This window comes from Pseudonaja textilis, chromosome 3 (genome assembly GCF_049901715.1).
Source record: "Pseudonaja textilis isolate UNSWEBS1 chromosome 3, rPseTex1.2, whole genome shotgun sequence".
Classification (NCBI taxonomy): domain Eukaryota; kingdom Metazoa; phylum Chordata; class Lepidosauria; order Squamata; family Elapidae; genus Pseudonaja; species Pseudonaja textilis.
In genome coordinates, this window is record NC_141992.1 from 116,608,649 (window position 1) to 116,628,502 (window position 19,854).

General features: G+C 33.8%; 1 protein-coding gene across 1 annotated transcript in view; it reads right to left on the bottom strand.

The window, feature by feature from the left end:
- The window catches only part of GABBR2 (gamma-aminobutyric acid type B receptor subunit 2), a 351,494-nt gene that overhangs the window by 223,532 nt on the left and 108,108 nt on the right, over positions 1 to 19,854 (bottom strand). The window contains exons 4-7 of the mRNA XM_026701028.2: positions 15,138 to 15,239; positions 12,025 to 12,090; positions 6,765 to 6,965; positions 4,004 to 4,240 (exon numbers count right to left, since the gene is read on the bottom strand). Coding sequence (XP_026556813.1) covers positions 4,004 to 4,240; positions 6,765 to 6,965; positions 12,025 to 12,090; positions 15,138 to 15,239 — 606 coding nt within the window. The remainder of the gene's footprint in view (positions 1 to 4,003; positions 4,241 to 6,764; positions 6,966 to 12,024; positions 12,091 to 15,137; positions 15,240 to 19,854) is intronic.

A 19,854-nucleotide genomic window follows, 5' to 3' on the forward strand; every position in this document is an offset into this window, starting at 1 on the left:
AGCAAGCACCTTGCTTTTGCTTTAATTAATACTGTCCTTGTTTACTTTTATCTTTTAAAACAGGGGTGCTTAAATCTAGCCTGCGGGGCTCGCTTGGAAATAGCAAAGGACTGGCCCGTAGTGCCTCTTATAGCCAAACAGAGCACAGGGGGTGGGGGTGGAACGGCCTGCAGCACAGGGGGGACAGCCTCCTGCAGCACTCTGCCAGCCAAAACGGGGTGTGACGGGCTGAGTGTGGCCTCCCCCACCCTGTTTTGGCTGGCAGGGTGCTGCAGGAGGTGTCCATCCCGCTTTCTCCCCTGCGGCCACCCTGCAGAGAAGTACAGTGGTGATCTGGCTCTCAGAGAAATCAAGTTTGACACCCGTTTTAAAACAATTTCTGTCTTTCAGCTAGACATTTAATTTCCTTTTCAGTCTTAAGGCAATGGCATTCCTAAATCAATTGTTTAGTCAATCTGTGTTGTCAGAAACAGAGATGTTTTAGATTTTTCTTTTAGAAAATACAATTGCTATTGTAAGCTGACTGTATTTTGGTTGGTAATCCATCTACTCATTCCAAAGATATTCGAAGTGGCTAACAACAATACTTTTAACATCATATAGGATTTTCATCAAATTTATAGAATTATCAATGGGCTAAATGGTTGTCAAATGATAATTTCATCACAACCCAGCTTGCAAAATTTGCTCCATATTCATAACAAAGATGTATATGTAGTAGTTAATAAATTAAAAGTGTTTTATACCTTTATATTATTATAAATATGAATATTATACCAGATTATAAAGACATGAAAGTCAAGGCTATGTGCATCTGAATTTTAAACTCCAATGGTCCAAGGAATAAAGAACTACTTCTCAATAAGTCCAAATTTGTTTATAGCAATCATTAATTCTACTTCTGAATATCATTAATTGTGATTTAGTAAGCAGGTTCTACAAGAAATATGCCTGACAATAAACTGTAGACTCCAGCAAAAACTGTTTTCTTATTGAACTGGGATATATAAGTAAATACTTCAATCTATGTCATGAATTGCAAACTAACAACCCAATGTTTGTACTAAATGTAATCAAAACAGCACAAAATACTCAGTGGTTTTGCAGGCAATCCTAACTCTGTAAGAAATTAGTCCATAACATACATTTATTACCATGCATTATAAAAATTAAACATGTAAAATATCAATAGTTATTTCTTTCCGGTCCACAGATGATAGTTATCTTTGTCATAGCCTGTTTCTGTTATTTCAGGCATGAGTTTCTTAGAGCTTTTGATGCACTCTAATGCAATAAGGATTTCTTTATGGGTTCTGCAGAATATTTTTTCTCCACGATTACACAAGTCACTGCCAGGCTAATAGCTTTTCATTCATTAACAAAACACACAGAGAAGGCATCATGAATGCATAAAACATTTCAATATGTCTTATAGTTTTTGGACTTTAGGCAATCCTTGAGCACTGAAATATAAAATGTTTGGTTAGCAAATGATTTAACTGAAAAGATTGTTGCAGTGCTCAGAGAGACAAATCAAGGAATTACTTTACAGTTAGAAAAGTCTCAGCATAAATGGGAAAATCCGTAAAGTTACCCGATGTCCTCATTTTAAACCATATAATTTATGTTCATTGTGTGAAGCAGGATTAATCTGCTGCTCCCCATACAAGTTTGTTACCAGATTGTGGGAAAGAAGACAAGAAATTTAAGTTTTAGCAGGGAATAGTTCAACATGCTAAAAGTGAGTAGTTTTTAGATAAGTGCTGGTTGTGTAGTTCCTTCTAAATGTATTTTTAGCAATAGAATTGCCAGTATTTGCCCTTGACTTCAGTTTTTTTTTACAGCATTATAATTTTGGGGGGGAAGGAATATGGTGTTGTGATTTGTGCTGATAATGACCACCTGCCTAAATAATCTCTCTAGTAAACCTATTACAATCTCTACATTCGTCAGAATGATGGGAGAATCTGAGCATAATTAAGAATGCTGGAAGTCTCATTTTGCCAGATGAGTAGGCAGAATTTGTAGTATATAGTACCTATAATCATTTAGAGTAGCTAATCCCAGTAGCCAGAATTTCAGCATGTTTGAAGAGTATCTTCAATCATAAGCAGAACATTGATAGATGATCCCTGCCTATTACCAAATTCAAACTACAGAGAAAAACAGGATCCCTCTTATAACCACTATCATAGCTATGGGAGACAAAAAGAATTGAGGGATACTTGTTAAGTATTTATGGTTGGTCGCACAATTAGCCAGATGTTTAGACTGGATTAGGCATCCCTCAAATCCTTTCCCAGATCCTGGGACAGGCAAATTTTGTTGTTTGATGGAGTTAAAATTATGATCACAGCATGGAAAGCTGACTTTTGCAACTGAACATTGGTATTTGGTCAATGCTGATGGTGTTTTATTATCTGCAATGTGATCAATCAAATTTCATATTTATTAGGATTAATTCCTAATTATGCCTTGGAAGTTATTTTGTCTTATAGTTTCCGATGCTGCATCTACAGTTGGTTGTCCTATGCTTCAGGTAGTTTTTCCTTGACTTCCCATTAGGAAACGCAGTCTCAGCTTGACAATTATTCAAAATATCCTATTCTGAATATCCTAGATATTCTAGATATATAAATATGTAGGTTTATAGATATAATTATAGATATATTTCTTAGGTTAGGCACTTCTGGAAACCCTCTGATACTGTATACAAGCAAAAACATTTATCTACAGATGTTCTTTGTGTTATCAGACAAAAAGCTAAGATGAAAAAAATGCCCTGAATTATTCTTTATCTCTATGTAGTCCTCAAAAGATTTCTTGCACACTTTAAAACAGATGCACTTCCTGATTGACCTTTACAAGGAACCAAACCGGGAAACCCATAAAATATTTACATCCCTTCTGCTTCACAAGCTTATTATGTATCATAAACATTGTTCATATTTAACTTTCCTTTTGGCTAGCTCTACAAAATATCATTCTTCTGTACACTAAATGGCCTGCTTAAAAAAAATACAAAAAAGGAATATATTTAAATGTGCGGAGCTAAGGATATTTTACCTTAAGACTGTTAAATTTAGCCATATCAAGTTGGCTGTAGGTTTTTCACTTCCTTACTTAATCTTCATTAATGTTTCACATTTGTGTTCTCATATATATATAACTAGAAATTAATAATGGTGAAGTAGTTAGGAGAAAAGATGTACGGAACCAAAATTAATTGTAAATATTTGTAAAGTATTTATGCCCCCGCTGATATCAATAATTATTTGTTAAGGTGGCTATATAAAATTCTTAAGTAAATGTGTAAGATTTAGGAATGAATACAGAATTCCTAAAATAGGATTTACAAAACCACTCCTGTCTAAATACATCCAAGTCTAGTTAAATTGACTTGCCCTTAAGAGGGATCAAAATAGCATAAAATAGAGTAAGATTAACTGAGGACAGTTTCCCATCAGATGGCTAAGATCTATTTGCCTACTGCAAAATTCTACCTATTTTCCCCTAAGTAGGAAGCTTTAATCAATTGTGGCTCCTTTAGTAGTGTTTAATATTTTTTCAATTTATTTTTTCATTTTCTATTATCTTAGACATACAATACCTCTGTTACACAAAATGCAAAATGATCTTATAGATCTATTTTATGCTTAATGGAAATTAGATTAAACAGCAATTCAGAGATTTATCATCACAAACTTTAAAAACTATTCAAGAAAAACATTCTAATTTCCTCTCATACTTCCACACTGAAATTCTCACAGTTCCAAGTTCTTTCTGCTTATTCATCAGTCCAATCTTCTTGGTTATTGGCTCTGCTGCAGTCCTAACTCTCAGTTCAACTTTATGTTCCAAGCTTTTAAACTGTTCCTTCCTGTTAGCAGAACATCATCCTATAGTAAATGTGCTGTTTTCTGTTTAATAATACTGTATATCAATTATTGTTGAGAAAAAAATTAGTTACAAACTTTAAGTAAAAGAAATTAGGCAAGCTTACCGTTACGCCAAAGAAGCTGGTCTGATTCATTGCATCCAAGAAAATCTTTCCAAGTTCTTTGTTGGTATAGTTAAAGTCTTCAATTTTTTGGTTTCTGTTGGTGGCATTAAGAATCTTCATTGCCTGCTGCAGTGTTTTGGCAATTACCCATATTCCATCATAAGCAAAGCCATGGAACTTACTTGGCTCAACATTTCCACGTCTTTGATCATATTCCTCTTCATACTGCTGTGGTGTCTGTAGAAAAAAATGTAAAAAGTGATTCAGTTTTAGTATATTAAAAGTCCATACATGTATTGAGTCTGAAAGTGAAATACAGTTATTTTTTTGTAAGTTCTTTGAAGTTATATGAATCTCAAAAAAATAATCAAGGGGAGAAATACAAGGCCAGGGAAATGCAATATTTTATTATTTATATAAATGCGCTATTTTACTATTTATATGGTACCACCAAATGCATACATGTTTTATAAAAAGTTACCCTCCAAACTTAGCAGAGGGGCTAAAATATACAAGAGAAAGAGATGGAATTAGGGAACTACATGTGTGCATTTCAGGTTTAGTTATACCATGATATTGGAACTAAAAGGGTGAGTTTTGCATAAGATACTCATAAGTATTTTTCACTAGTGCCAAAAAACAGGGTATTATTCTCTTTGCCTAAGATTCGGTACATAACTAAGCATTTTTATTATGTATGAGTACATTTTCCAATGTAATATTCAACAAATATATATTTTAAGTTGTTTTTAGCTGGTAAAGCATACCTGCCTGAATTAAGACAGATGTACACAGTCAAACATCCGATATTTATCTAAAAAGCCGCTAGTCATGCAGATTCATGTGTCTGGTTTTCTTCCTTATCACTTGTATAAAATAAAATGGCTTTCAGAGCTAGTTTAGAGATTACATCTCATGGAATCGTTAGTTGCACAGAAATTCATGAGATCAAGCTGCAGTAAAACAATGTGCTGCAAATAGCAATAAAAAATAGCAATATATATGAGCCAAGATTTATATTTTGGCTTTCTTCCTTTTCAGTGTTATCAAAAAAGTTTCTGTGATTTGCTTTTACACTCATTTGTACCCCAAATTACACATAGAATTATACATTCCAGATATTAAAAGAAGCCTGAGAAAGAAATTCAAAACAGCCACAGCTTCATTTCCTTAATATAAGTTGGGACAGCAAGAAATTTGGAAAGGTTTTAAAGAGGATGTTAGTATACTCTACAACAATAGACTAGCATTTCTGGAATATTTGTGATGTACGTGTATTGACCTGGGATACTTCAAAGAGCTGAAACTACGTTACATTAGATTCTATAACTGTTAGTGAGCAATATAAGATAAGTTGGCAAACACCATCTCTAAATTCTTCGGTATAGACAGCAGCTGTTGACAGGGGCACCAGCTTCTCCTTGAAAGATTGGTAACCTTAGGGATCCTATTATGGTGACTACAGTAAAAAATAAACTATATTGTTCATAATACAGATTAAATTTATTCTACAAACTATAGGACTGCACAATCGTAAGCCATTCCGTCTGCTGTTAGGTACACAATTTATTGAGTCTTTACTTTCCTAGGCTTTATATTTTTATGTTTTCTAGAGCTTAGTTGAAGGTGAAGACTTCTGGCAATAAGGCTTGAAATTTTTTTTAGAACTTGGCAGACAAAGATTGTGGTAGCAGCCTAGCAATTATTCATTTTTTGAGCAAATCATTCCTACTACAAATCTGCAATACTGGTCATCCTGCAGAGAGTCTCACATTTTCATGTCAATTCAATAAGTGGATATTGGAAATTCTAAATAGTATTCATTATATTAAATATGAAATGAGTAAGAGCTTCATTATGTGTTGTTGTTTTTTGGACACTACTGCCTGATGAAATTCATTGAGTTTAAACTAATGGTTTATGTTTATTAATGATCTGATAGAAACTCCAATTTTTCATGTGCACACAAAGGTCTTCAAACATAAGACTTTCATTCATCTTTTCTCCCCCTTATAAATTTCGCAGTTCCTCTATTTTTCTATTTGGAAATATTTCCCTATTTCCATTGCTGAGAAAATTGTCCTATCACTCTCCCCATTCCAACACTTCAAACACACGGGATTCCTTTATCTTTTAGTATATTTTAATAACTTAAAATCTCTTTACAGAAGCAAGCAATGTTCTTTCATTGTTCTATTTATATGGAAAATTCCACTTTAGAAAAGTCTTCCAGAGTGGGTACAGTAATATTATTGATAATCAGTATTATTAGTACAGTACTAATAATAATCTTAATTATTAATAGTTAACTGTTCACTTTTGTGCAGGGAATTGCTCACCACAAAAATTGAAGTGCCTTATAGGCATAAAGAGAGTGCACCTCCAGAGTTGACAGGCTTCTCACTTTACACTTGAACAAAACAGTCCATCTCAGACTACTGCACTTAAGCATGGCAGCACAGATAATAGACAGCTATCTATCAGAAAATTGTATAACCTTTTATATCTTATTTTATATATTTTATTTCTCCCACATGGCCTTCAATATCATGTCTCCAATTTATGGAAATATAATGCCAGCCCTGATATTCCTACTTGAAGAATTATGCCCAATTCTCATTTTTACATTTATAGAGATACAGTGTATTAATTTTAGGACTGGGTTACAATGTATTATGGCAAGAAATCAATGCATTAGAAATACAATATTTTTGATGGATTATTTCAAATGCCCCAAACAGAAGACAATAAACTAACCTACCCGTCCAGAAATGGTTTTTATTTGTTTTGAACTGAGAGGTTCAAAATCCACTCCAATGTAACCTTCCATTGCACCCAGAAGGTTTATACCAAGACAGTGTGATGAATTCAGCTTTGGGATAGCTTTTTCCCACCAAAAGCTCTGATACCACCCAGGAATTATCCACTGATACTTAGGGCCGAACATTTTTTCATTAAATGCCTACAATAGAAATGGGAATGAAGAGAAACAATTTCATTAGTGGAATGTATAAGACATATGACAAAAGTATTCTACTGATGTTTTGTGTATTTAGCTTTAAAAGTTATATAATTATAAAATAGTGTCAAGTTAATTTGCATCAAACATATAGCTTCAACTTATTATCCTTGTTGCTGCATATTTGATGTAGCCTTCCTAAGTAAGACTTACCTTCCTGGTAAGGTCCTAATTTAAAATTAAAACCAAAATTAGGAAATCATTTAAAATCAGCTTGTTTTCTTAGATTCTAAGAAAAAAGAGTTGTCCAGTTGTTTGATTTATCCAGACATGGGGCTTAATCTATGGACACTTGGAATATATTTCTACTGAGAATGTCATTATAAGATTTACAAAAAAAAGAAGAGTAAAAGATAATTTCATTTGTAACTAAATGGAAAGACTCATGATAAACTTTTTAACAGTTATTCAACACTTCGTTATAAATGACTGAATAATTTATTGATTTTTTTTCCCTGCCTTTAAATCTGCTATGCCAGATTTAGACACTTTATATACAGTAATTATTCAAATGCATGTTTATTTAATTTTCTTCCAATTTTCAGATAGTGTTTGGCCTTTACCAAAATCTACACACAGGAGCCTGGTGGCACAGTGATTAGAATGCAGTATTGCAGGCTAACGCTTCCCACAGCGAGGATTTCAATCCTGACAGGGTTAAAGTTGAGTCAGTCTTCCATCCTTCTGGGGTCATTAAAATGTGGACTCAGATTGTTGGGGCAATATGCTGGCATTTGTAAACTGCTCACAGAGTGCTGTAAAGCACTATGGGTCAAATGTAAGTCTAAATGCTAATGCTATATCAGATCCACCTTAACATCAGATTTCCCAACAAAAGCAGCATTGTACTTGTATATATTCAATTAATGCAGCCTTCACACTCTAACTCTAACCATTTTCTATCTGCACTCAGATCAAGCCAGTGGTGGGATTCAGCTGGTTTGGACCAGTTTGGGCAAACCTATAGTTATGATTTTACACAATTCGGATAACCGGCAAATCCCACCACTGGCTGGTCCTGTCCTGCCCTACCCAGTCACTTCTCATCTCATCCACTCACCCAGTATAGCTGCTGTGGCTCTCCGTCTGGCTCCTTGGTTTGCCTTGACCGCACGAACTCTGAGTGCCAGCCAGCTTGCCTACCTCCAGTTGCATCCCATGCAGTACTCTCCACGCGGCCCAGCTGAGCTGCCCTGATATTCCTGGCATCCTGGGTGAGCCTGCAAGCAGCAAGGCCCAAATCCCAGCCTAGCTGTCTCCCATGTGGCGCAGCAAGCTTGCCTGCTTTTGCCTAATTTTTTGTAAGTTGCTTTTTTAAAAAATAAGTATTAAAAATTCAATATCTACATGGTGTGTTGTCTGGGTACAGATAATTTTGTGAAATAATGACAACGACAACAATATTTATAACATTAATAATGATCAGAAACTAATAATATTTGCTTATCCATTTTAGTGAACTTTCCTTATATAATTGGTCTTTTCTTTTACATTTTTAGATTTCTAACATCTGTTTCTGTTAGCCATTGATAAAACAAATCCCACATTAAAAAGTATTCAGTTTCTTCCTTCTTCTTAATTTTAAGTGTTAATTTTCTGCATTTCTATTTCTGCACATTCTAATGTTTTTAAATTACATTTTCATCTATAGGGATCTCTTCAAACGTAATTCTAGCCTCTGTTAACATGTGTAAAATTAAATATGTATTCCCTTTATTATATTTATTTGGTAAAATACCCAACAAAAATATTTCTGGTTTTAAATCTATATGTTGCTTTACCATTTTTCCTAACCATCACACTATTAACTCTTGAATAGCTACTTGACTTGAGTACAAGCTGAGCCCAATCCTGAACCTAATTCATATATTCCTGTTTTATAAACTGAGGAATAAATTTCAAAAAAAGAATTCAGTATTGCTCTGTGAATGTATCTATGAATTACATTCTTCTTGATCTAACTTCCTAGATGATTTTGTACTATATCTCTTTTGTTTGTCCCCATTGTGTTGAAGGAAAATCCCCCAGTCTTTTAAAAATTTACCACACTAGTTAGATCTTTCTTGTTGCAAAGCAACTGCTAAAGCATGCATTCATAAAGATAAAATAATGTGAATCCTAGGAAAACAAGCAGCTGCTGAAATAAAATGAACAATGCTGTAAAAAGCTTCAGTACATTTTTAAAATGAAAAGTCTAAAAAGCTTAGGCGACTAAACATGACTTCCCCTGGCTTCTCTCTGCTATAGAGAGAGCATTCCATTAGGGACTATTCTTGAGATAGTTGAATTGGAAAAACAAAATGCAGAGACAATCTGTTCTTCAGTTATGGAAAGTTGTTTTAGATGATTTGATAAAGGAAATAAATCAAGAATATCATTTAAAAATATTGATGAGATATATTGATGAGATATTTTTCATCAATCCAATAAGAACCAAATTGAACTTATCAAATATCCGAACAACTTGAAATTGAAATTACAAAGATTGGTAGAGTTTTGGGACCAAGATGGGCTGCCTGTAGTTTAAGGTCAACCCTAGCTGTGTGGTGTGCTTATCCAGTGCTACATTACTATTTTCATTCAAATGAAAAATACTTAGGTACGGCTGCCTGTCTTGAAAATATATATTTTATGACTGATTTGGCATTGATGATCAATATTCTAAATGAAATTTCTCTTCTTTCAAATGCACTGCAAACAAAAATGTAGACATCATAAAGGCTGAAAAGCTTGTGATAAGATCAACTAAAGCATTTGAAATGCTTAGAAATGAAAAGGGTGCATATGAAAAAAATTGATGGATTAATTATTTCAGAAGCCTAAAAAATATAAAATTTATAGAAAATCATTGATTTGTTGTGCTTCCTCAGGAAAGACTTTTAGAAAGCATCATAACAAATTTGAATAAAAGACTAATGGATTGTGAACATTTAAAAACGGGTAGCCAATTTCAAGACACAAATAAATTAAAGTTTCTCAATTTTTTTGGAGCCAGATTACTGCAATATTGAAGAAGTAGTAGTTCCATAGAAAGAAGCTAAAGAACATTTGCTTGAATTTAGTGACATTTTTAAAGTACCAAATTAATAGTAATGTTTATCGAGCTTCCTAACAGACAGGAAACAGCAGGTGAAGCTAGGCAAAAATCACATCTGATACCTGTGCAATCAGCACAGGGGCCCCCAAGGCTGTGTGCTTTCTCCACTTCTCTTCTCCCTATATACCAATGACAGCACGTCAAATGATCCATCTGTTAAAATACTGAAGTTTGCTGATGACACAACAGTGATTGGTCTCATTCGAGACAATGACAAATCCGCATACAGACAGGAGGTTATACAAGTTGCCTCATGGTGTAATCGGAACAATCTGGAACTGAACACACTCAGTAGAAATGGTGGTAGACTTTAGAAGAAACCCTCCCATACTACCACCTCTTAAATACTAGACAACATCGTATCAACAGTAGAAACTTTCAAATTTCTAGGTTCTACTATATCACATGACCTAAAATGCACACCTAACATCAAAAGCATCATCAAAAAAGCACAACAAAGAATGTTCTTTCTGCACCAACTCAGGAAGCTCAAACTGCCCATGGAGCTGCTGATCCAGTTCTATAGAGGAATTATTGAGTCTGTCATCTGCACCTCTATAACTGTTTGGTTTGGTTCTGCAACCCAACAGGACAGACACATACTTCAGAGAGTAATTAGGACTACAGAAAAAACAATTACTACCAATCTGCCTTCAATTGAGGACCTGTATACTGCACGTGTCAGAAAGAGGGCTGCAAAAATATTTACAGACCCTCCACATCCCAGACATAAACTGTTTCAACTCCTTCCCTCAAAACGACGCTATAGAGTATTGCACACCAGAACAACTAGACACAAGAACAGTTTTTTCCAGAAAGCCATCATTCTGCTAAACAAATAATTCCCTCAACCCTGTTCAACTATTACAAAGTCTGCACTACTATTAATCTTGTCATCACTCCTTATCACCCATCCCCTCCCACTTGTGACTGTATGACTGTAACTTTGTCACTTGTATACTTAAAATTTATATTGACTGTTTCCTTTTATCTTTTCTTTATGTATACTGAGAGTATTTACACCAAGACAAATTCCTTGTGTGTCCAATCACACTTGCCCAATAGAGTATTCTCTTCTCTTCTCTTCTTTTCTATTCGTAGCAAACGTTTTTTTAAAATTCCCAGAAATATGAAATTCCTGACAGTATTCAAAAAGCTAAAATTGTCAGAACAATTGTTGTAAGTTCAACAGAAGCGGAAAGGGTTTTTTCACAAATGAACATCATATGTTCAGAGAGAAGTTGCCTAACTATTTCCAATATAACAAACCTAATGATTATTAGTCTTATTGGCCTACCTCTACAAGAATGGGACCCTATTCCTACAGTCAATAAATGGTTGAGAGCCCATCACACAACTGATGATGCTCAAGTAAAAGTCAAGAAAAGTGCAAGTGAGGATACCAATAAAACAGCAATTTGGAAATACCTTAAATAACAGTTTTATTGGTTTTTTTTGCCAAGTATTATCTAATAGTTTTTCATTAATATTTTAAAACTGTTTCTTATAACAAAATCTCTTTTGTGTACCTTTTTAATTGTTCTTATTTAAGTATTAAATGCATGAAATAAACTACATTTTGGTATATCTGTTTTTATATTTCAAACAGGCATTAGGGCAAAGTGATGTTGAGTTGGCCACACCCACCCAGTCACATGCCCACCCAGCCAGTCATTAGGGTAGAGAACCGATTGTTAAATTATTTGAATCCCACCACTGGATCAAGCTAAAATATTACAGATATATCAAACCAAGAAATTTTAAGGAAATTCTGCTACACTGTACAATAAATGCTCCCAGAGGTGCTTATAAATATTAAACATTTAAATGAGCTAAGAATTGATTAATTTAATCATTGGGATATATGACAAAAATTTTCTTTATCTCTTTTCTTTTTTCACTTACACAACAGAATACTTTTGCTGCCATTTCCTCATTAAACTGGCCAAGGATAATTCTAACGTCATTTCCCTGCAAAGAAAAAAAGAAGAGATATTAATTATTGACATTTTCATTTGTATTGCTCAAAAGCTGTTGTACATAGCAAAACCCCTCACACATTTTCAATCAACAAATTTCTATGCTACATGTACCCTAGAGGATGTAAATATAGCAGTAAACTATTGCTAAGAAACAATAACATTAATATATAATGAGGTGTAGTAGCTATAAATAGAGACTGGTCTTCTTGTGTGATTATTACATGTCAGGCAAGGAAATCATCATCATTGTAATTTTATAAATATGCTTCAAGAAGGCTATAGGACTATATCATTCATAGATGCTCTGAACCAGTGCAGTTTCATACTACTAATTAACTAATAACTAACTAATAAAGATGTGGGCACTAAATTTAACAGAGATGTGGAAAAGGGTTATGTATTCATATTTTGTTAATGATACAATGCCAGGTTAATTACATAAACCTCTTATGAAACTGAATCTAGGCACAGAAGTAAATGAAATTGTTGATAATTTGATATATACTAAAAGAGAATATTTTGCATATGCCTCTTATTATACACTGGATTTTAAAAGTATCAACATGAATTATTTTCTGGTGTGCAGGGAAACTGGTACCTTCACTTCTAGTTGATCATCATGCAAATAGATAAAGGAGTATCATCAATAAAAGTTATTCCATTTTCCGAATCAGAAGAGAAAACATCAAAAATCTTTCCTACAAAAATCCAGTTATGCCTTTTCTTCTTATACATAAAATGGCAATGCAAAGGAACAGCATGTTCTTTTTTTTTTTTAATTACATATCAATTTTTAGTTTTGTAAAAGGAAAAATTATACTATGTTTTCAAGGGCAAATCAAACTTGATTGAAAATAATTTTCTGTTTTTATCACTAAAATTCAGTGCTTCTCTAATACATAGCAGATATGAAATAGTTATACTTCAATAATATTTTAATAATTGTATTTTATTGGAATTCATTTCAATGAATTTGTGAAAGGCTTTTGCAAAAGGCATTTGTGTTTGAAAGATGGGAATAGGCAAACAAATAAATAGATATTCAGGTAGATTCTCCTTCATGCTATGAAATATGTTAACTTGGTCAGACTGAAATAGAATTTAGTACAGGTAATCCTCAAAGTTATATGGCCTTGAAAAGGGTACTTGGAACAGCCTACGTTCTGCAACAATATATTTAATATTATTATATAATATTATCTGGCTATCCTTTGACTGACTATGTAAGAAACTATAATAACGTTGACTCTTTGAGGGATGATACTGACCATTTTGGGGAAACCCTGTTCTAAGCAGTCTATCAAAACAATTAAGAGTTGCTTCTAAGTAATATGCTTAGGAACACAGTACCACAGTACCAGAGTTATTCTGATTCCTTTTTAGTGAGCTTCTTCTAAAAATAAAACAGTTTAAGTTTCAGTTATCCTCTCCAAATAATCAGTTTGCAATTCTTTATGTGGACCAATAGGTACAATTTCCCATTCATTGCTACTCTAATTTATTTTTAGTACTAATCCAGGTTCAGCAATACTAGCTTGATTAGGTAGTTTGATTACTTTATAAAGTTCCTGAAAATGGAGTGGGAGTTCATTATAAGAAGAAAAACCTATTCAATCTGTTTTCTTAATTTCTAATTGTAGCAGTTTCCTGTTCCTAGAAGTGTACTGAAAATGGTAAGGCTAGATTTTGGGCACCTTCTAATACTGTCAATTTTATTCTTAAAATTTAGAAAGAAAGAGAAAAAGGAGGAAATGTTCCAAATAGTTAAAGAAATTTCAAGTGGGAATGTTATTTTATCATCATTAATAATAGCCATCAGGAATGTTAGTATTCATATTATACAGAGACTGTATTTGGCAGTCATGCCAGAAAAATAATGTTAGGCTTTGTGAGGAGCAGGGGTCAAAGGTTAGAGGTAGTAGCAATTGTTACATTCTCGGATGACAGCCTGTCAAAAAATCCACAGATAATAACACAGAGAAAGATGCAGACAAAAATACAGCATCTTAATATTTATGGCTCCATCTTCTGAAAAGCTTCAAATTAAAAAATGAGATGAGATACACTCCCATCTAAGGTTAATTTACAATTTCAAAACCAATTTCAAAAGTTATCACATTTATCTGAGCAAATTAACATGACTGAAAAATACTGTGTACATCAAAATGCCTTAAACAGAAAGCGTACATTTGGTCACTGAGGTTCATACATCATGGGTTTTCCCAATAATATATAACATACAAAGCAGATTGATATCTATGCTTTGCAGAGAAACCCCCCATACAAAAAAAAAGTTATAAATAGCATTAAGAGTTTTGATTTGTATGCCCTATTTCTTTCTTCAGGAAAGTGTACTGGGAATAAAATGTCAGTCAACTGAAATAATTTCTGCTTCCTACTAGGGAGCCTTTATTTCTTACTTCTGGTCAATCCTTAAGGGCAAATGTGTTAAAAATGAATATTACAAATATTACCCATTTAACATTTGGACAGCATATAACATTCATTATCATAAAAATGATAACAACAGAGACATGGACAGTGCAAACAGACAGAAAAATATGAAAGCCAATATATAATAAACAGGCAGCTTAAACATATTTAACATTTATGGTTAATTATGTTGTGGACCTTATAGTGCTGAAAGTGTTCCAGATATTTTGGAATATTACTGTCGTCATGACTGTCTTTATACTTCAACAAAATTTGGTACCTGATATTATTTTGCAATTTTTGAAAGAAAAAGAAACTGAATTTGTAAAAATGTGTAGCACACAAAGCATTCTTGGTCCCATTACATATAATTTTGCTGGCAACCTGGTGTTAACTTTGCTAATTACATTTCTGTGTTATTACAGAATTTAATATCAAATATAGTTATTTTATATCATGACTATAATAGCAACTACCATAAATACCAAAACCTAAAAGGAAGTTTCCAAACTGAGACCTATTAAAATTGCTTATTTTAAGCTACAATATTTTTTTTTGCTACGCAGTTCGTTTTTTTTAACTTGGCAAACAAGTTGCACCTACCTTAAGCTTTTTGACACTTGTACAAGGATCATTAGAAAAACTCTCTGTATCTGATATTTCAATATCTTCACCATATAGAACTCCAGTTAGATCATTCCGTACCTATTGTAGAATGGAAAACATAAAAATAAAATGATAGATATTTTTTTTAGAGAGCATTTTATTGTTTTGTATGTTAATACTTTACAAATGCACCCTAAGTTAACATTTAATATAGCATTTTATATTAAATAAAATGAATACTGAGAGGTGGGTTTTTCACATAAGTACAAATAGTCCTCAAGTTACAACCATTCATTCAGTGACTGTTCTAAGTTGCAGTGGTGCTGACTGAATGGTACATATACCTGGTTCTCAAAATTACTGCTATTGCAGAACCCCTGTGGTCATATCATCAACATTTAAGCATTTCACAGCAGATGAAGGAACCCCTGAATTCCGCCCACCTGCCTATCTCCTCTCTCAATTTCTGCCCTTTGAGGGTAGAGACCTGGGGTCCTCACTTAATGACCAGTGGTATTTAATTAACAATAGCAACAGGGAGTGCTGGGATTATTGTTGCTAAATGATGCAATTACATTGTGCATTATTGCCAAATCATTTAGCAACAGAAATTCCATTCCCCATTACCATTAGAATTCAAGGACTACCTGAAGAAGTAAGATCCATTATTTAGCTACTATTGTGCAAACAAATAATTGTAAACTGTGGAAAATGATTCCATACAACTGTATTGCATTGCTTCAATCTGTAAATCCCAGATAAATTCTGCATTAACCTTAAAACATAAACTATGAACTGGAAACAACTAAATGCAATACTGAATTTTTATCACTGAATATGGGATGTACAATTTTCACACATTTTTCTTCATTAATGCATTCAAAAAGTTCCATCAATATTTTAAATTTTATTATATTTCATTTTCAATGGAAACCTGTTAATTAAGTATTATATATTTTAGAAACAAAGTATATTAGATTCATCTTCATTATAAAATGATTCATGTATGTCTACTTGACATGTAAAAGCAATTCCTTATTTTGTGAAAGTTCAGAAAAAAAGAAATTATAATAAACAAAATTATAACCAAGGCTATGCTGTAATTAATGAGATTTAAGTTATATGACTATCCATATAAATCACCAGTGATTCTGGATGGCTATCATTATATTAAAATAATATAATATCATCAATAATAATGGAGGTAAGGCAAAACGTATGTTCATAAAATCCAATAAGCATCACTGATGGCATGAACATATAACTACCAAGTCCAAATTCACAGGGAGAAAACCAAGTTTTTGATGCCTTCCAAGGGGCTATTAGGATTGGATTCCATCTAATTTGAGGGCAAAGATCATTCCAAAGAGGAGATGCTACCCTAGACACACCTCATAGAGCTCACCATATGATATAGAACAAAGAAGAGATGTGGAATATGCTAAGACTGGAACAGCATATGGAATGACCTAATATAACCAAAGACAGATCTTATACTGTACTTATATAATATGTCCATATGTGTAGATGTATGTATAAAGTAAAGTGCTGGATAGCTTTTGCCTTTTGGGATCGACTATTAGCAATAGAGGACATTCCTAGTCAAATACTCTATGGAAGCAACAAGGGTGCAGCAAAGATATTCAGACGTTGTGGTATGTTTATAGGTTGAATTGTAACTCAAGAAATAGTTTAGGATGGGAGAGTTAGTATATAAGAAGAGATATCTCATATGCAGTGGAAGGGCTGTAACTGCTTTTTCAGTTATTTATCCATTAATCTTTTCATAGTTATGTTCTGCATCTTTTTCCCCAGGCTTTCTTAACCAGTTTTGCTTGATGCCACTGAATTTGATTTCATTATTTATTCCTAAAACATCAAAATAGGAGAAATTATCACAGCTCGTAACATGACCCCATAAAAGTGGCAGGAAATTTGACAAGATACATTTTAGGAAAAAACAACTCATCAGGCCTTTCTAGTTGGGTCAGGCAAGAGGCATACTAAAAGAACCACTCATATATCATCTCGGTTGCATTAGACAGAACTGAAATGTCTCTGAGCATGCCTGTTTACAACCTATTGCTTCTACATGCCTCATTAAATAAAATTTACCAGGAGGAAAACAGGTCTTCAAAGCTGTTAGGGATGAAGACCCTGTCACAAGTCATGCTGCCCTCAGTATCTCTGCGTATCTTCCTAATGACACAAGTCAATCAAATTAAGAAAAAGATAAAAATAATTCATGTGCTGACATGTATACACTCTCTGGTCACAAAAAGAGAGAAAGGAATTTGCAGAAATGTAGCCAATTATTCTTTTAAAAATCCTTTACTGTGTTCATTTAGGTAAGATTTATGCATATGAGTGTGGGCTTAGATTTAAATGTAAAGATTTAGGATTCATGTATTGACATATGTTATTAATGTCTTAATGTCTCACTGAAGTGAATTTTCTAATATGGGTAGTAAGTAACTCTCAAATCTAAATGGTGGACCTCATCACATTCTTAAGAGGTCCTTAAAGGGAGCGTGCATAAGTGCACCAGCGTGCCTACCGTCCCTGTCTTACTGTTCCCATTTATCTGTATTTACTTCCTTTGTTCTTGTTTATGTCCATACTTATACTTGCTATTTTGTACGTTTGACAAACAAACAAATAAATAAACCAGTAGTCCCCACTTCATCAGAACTCATAGTAAGCTTCTCATGTGATGTAACTCATCTTGCTATGAGGATAATCCAGAGAACATCCTGCATCTTTTGGGAATATTATCAAGGGCACGCTTTCGGTGATGTACTGCCCCCTGAACCTGGCAGCCACATTTTAGAAAAAGTACCTAAAGGGTATCGTACCAAAAATCAATATTACATGACAGTGTGATCAAAGTTTCATGTTCTGTGCTAAAATGTGTTGAGCTTCAATTGTACCACTAGGATTGTCATCTTGATTTTTTTTAAAAACCTCATGCCCTGTCAATGACTCTAGAAATAATTAGGTTCAGAACATAAAATGTCACAATTAAGTAGCAATCAGTAACTTATAATGCAACTTTGCACTGTCATATACAAATTAACAAGTTGCATTTATTTGGCTTCTTCTCACTGTCAGCATTTAAGGCAATTAAAACAAAACACACTACAAATACTAAATTTAGGAAAACAATACATTAAAACTTATATAAAATTATAGTTCACATCACCTTAATATTATACATCATGTGCTAAATTATGACAAATTCTTTCACTTACTGATAACAGAAAGCTGAAGTACAGACAGTCCTCACAACAGTTCATTTAGTGCTGTTCAATGTTACAATGGTATTGAAAAAAGTCACTTATGACCGTTTTCCACACTTACAACCATTGTGGTGTTCCTGAAGTCATGTGATCGAAATTCGGACACCTGGCAACTAGTTCATATTTATGATGGTTGCAGTGTCCTGGGGTCATGTGATCTCTTTTGTGACCTTCTGACAAGCAAAGTCCATTACTTCACTTAATAATCGTGTTACTAACTTAACAACTGCAACAATTCACTTAACAACTGAGGCAAGCAAGGTTGTAAAATGGGGCAAAATTCACTTAACAAACATCTCACTTAAAAACAGAAATGTTGGGCTCAATTGTAGTCATAAGTTCAAGGACTATCTGTATTTTTCCAGCAGTTTGTACATATATTACTAATTCTAATGTTTCATCAGATTACTAATGAAGTTCTCCTAGTATCTTTGTGTATTAGAGAAACAAGCATTAAAAGGGATGCAAAGATATAACTAGAGGAAAGGAACAAGAGAAAGAAAGAAAAAAAAGGGGGAAAAAAGAAAACCAAAAAAACCCCAGAGAACTCAAAGTGAAAGGAATACATAACAAAAGGAAGCGGAGAAGATGAGGAAAAAAGACTAAAAGAGATGCAAAGTGTTGGGGTTTTTTTCCTCAAGAGACAGACATTTCAAAAGTTACAATTCATTAATTTTACCAGATTCCATTGTTAGAAGAAAAATTGGGCAAAGCCTTGAAAGGTATTATTTTCAGTGTATAGGAGTACATATAAAACAACCATATCATTTGCAAGTTTTGGAAATTGCTGTGTGCATTTGTATCTATACATACAGCCATTTTGTTTCACTGGTGGTTTATAAAATACTTAAACTATAACAGAAAAACAGAGTTGAAGGGATCTCAGAGGTCCAACCCCCACTTAAGAAGGAGGCTCTATACATTTCAGAATGTTGGAGCACTCACAACTTCTGGAGACAAGCTGTTCCATTGATTAATTGTTCTGTCAGGTTGGTTCTCTCCTTGATTAGTTTCTATCCATTGCTGCTGCTGCTTCCTCTTCTTTGTGGCAGCCTTTTAGATATTGTCATGTCACTCCTAGTCAGTGGTTGGATGCTGCTGGTTCGGACCCATTCTAGCAAACCGGTAGTGCCAATGAGCAGTTGCCCCTGCTCTTTCCTGTCTTTTACTTCCTTGTTTTTGAACTCAGCTGATTCTCATGGCAGAGCGGATTTCTGCACCTCAGCTGTTTGAAGCTCAAAATCGGTGGTTTTTGGCTGCTGAGCATGCGCACAAAGTGTTCTCTCATAGAACCGGTAGTAAAAAACAGTTGCATCCCACCACTGCACCTAGTCCTTCTTTTCATTAAACTAGACTTAACCAATTCCTGCAATTATTCTTCATATGTTTTAACCCCCAATCACCTAATCAGCTTT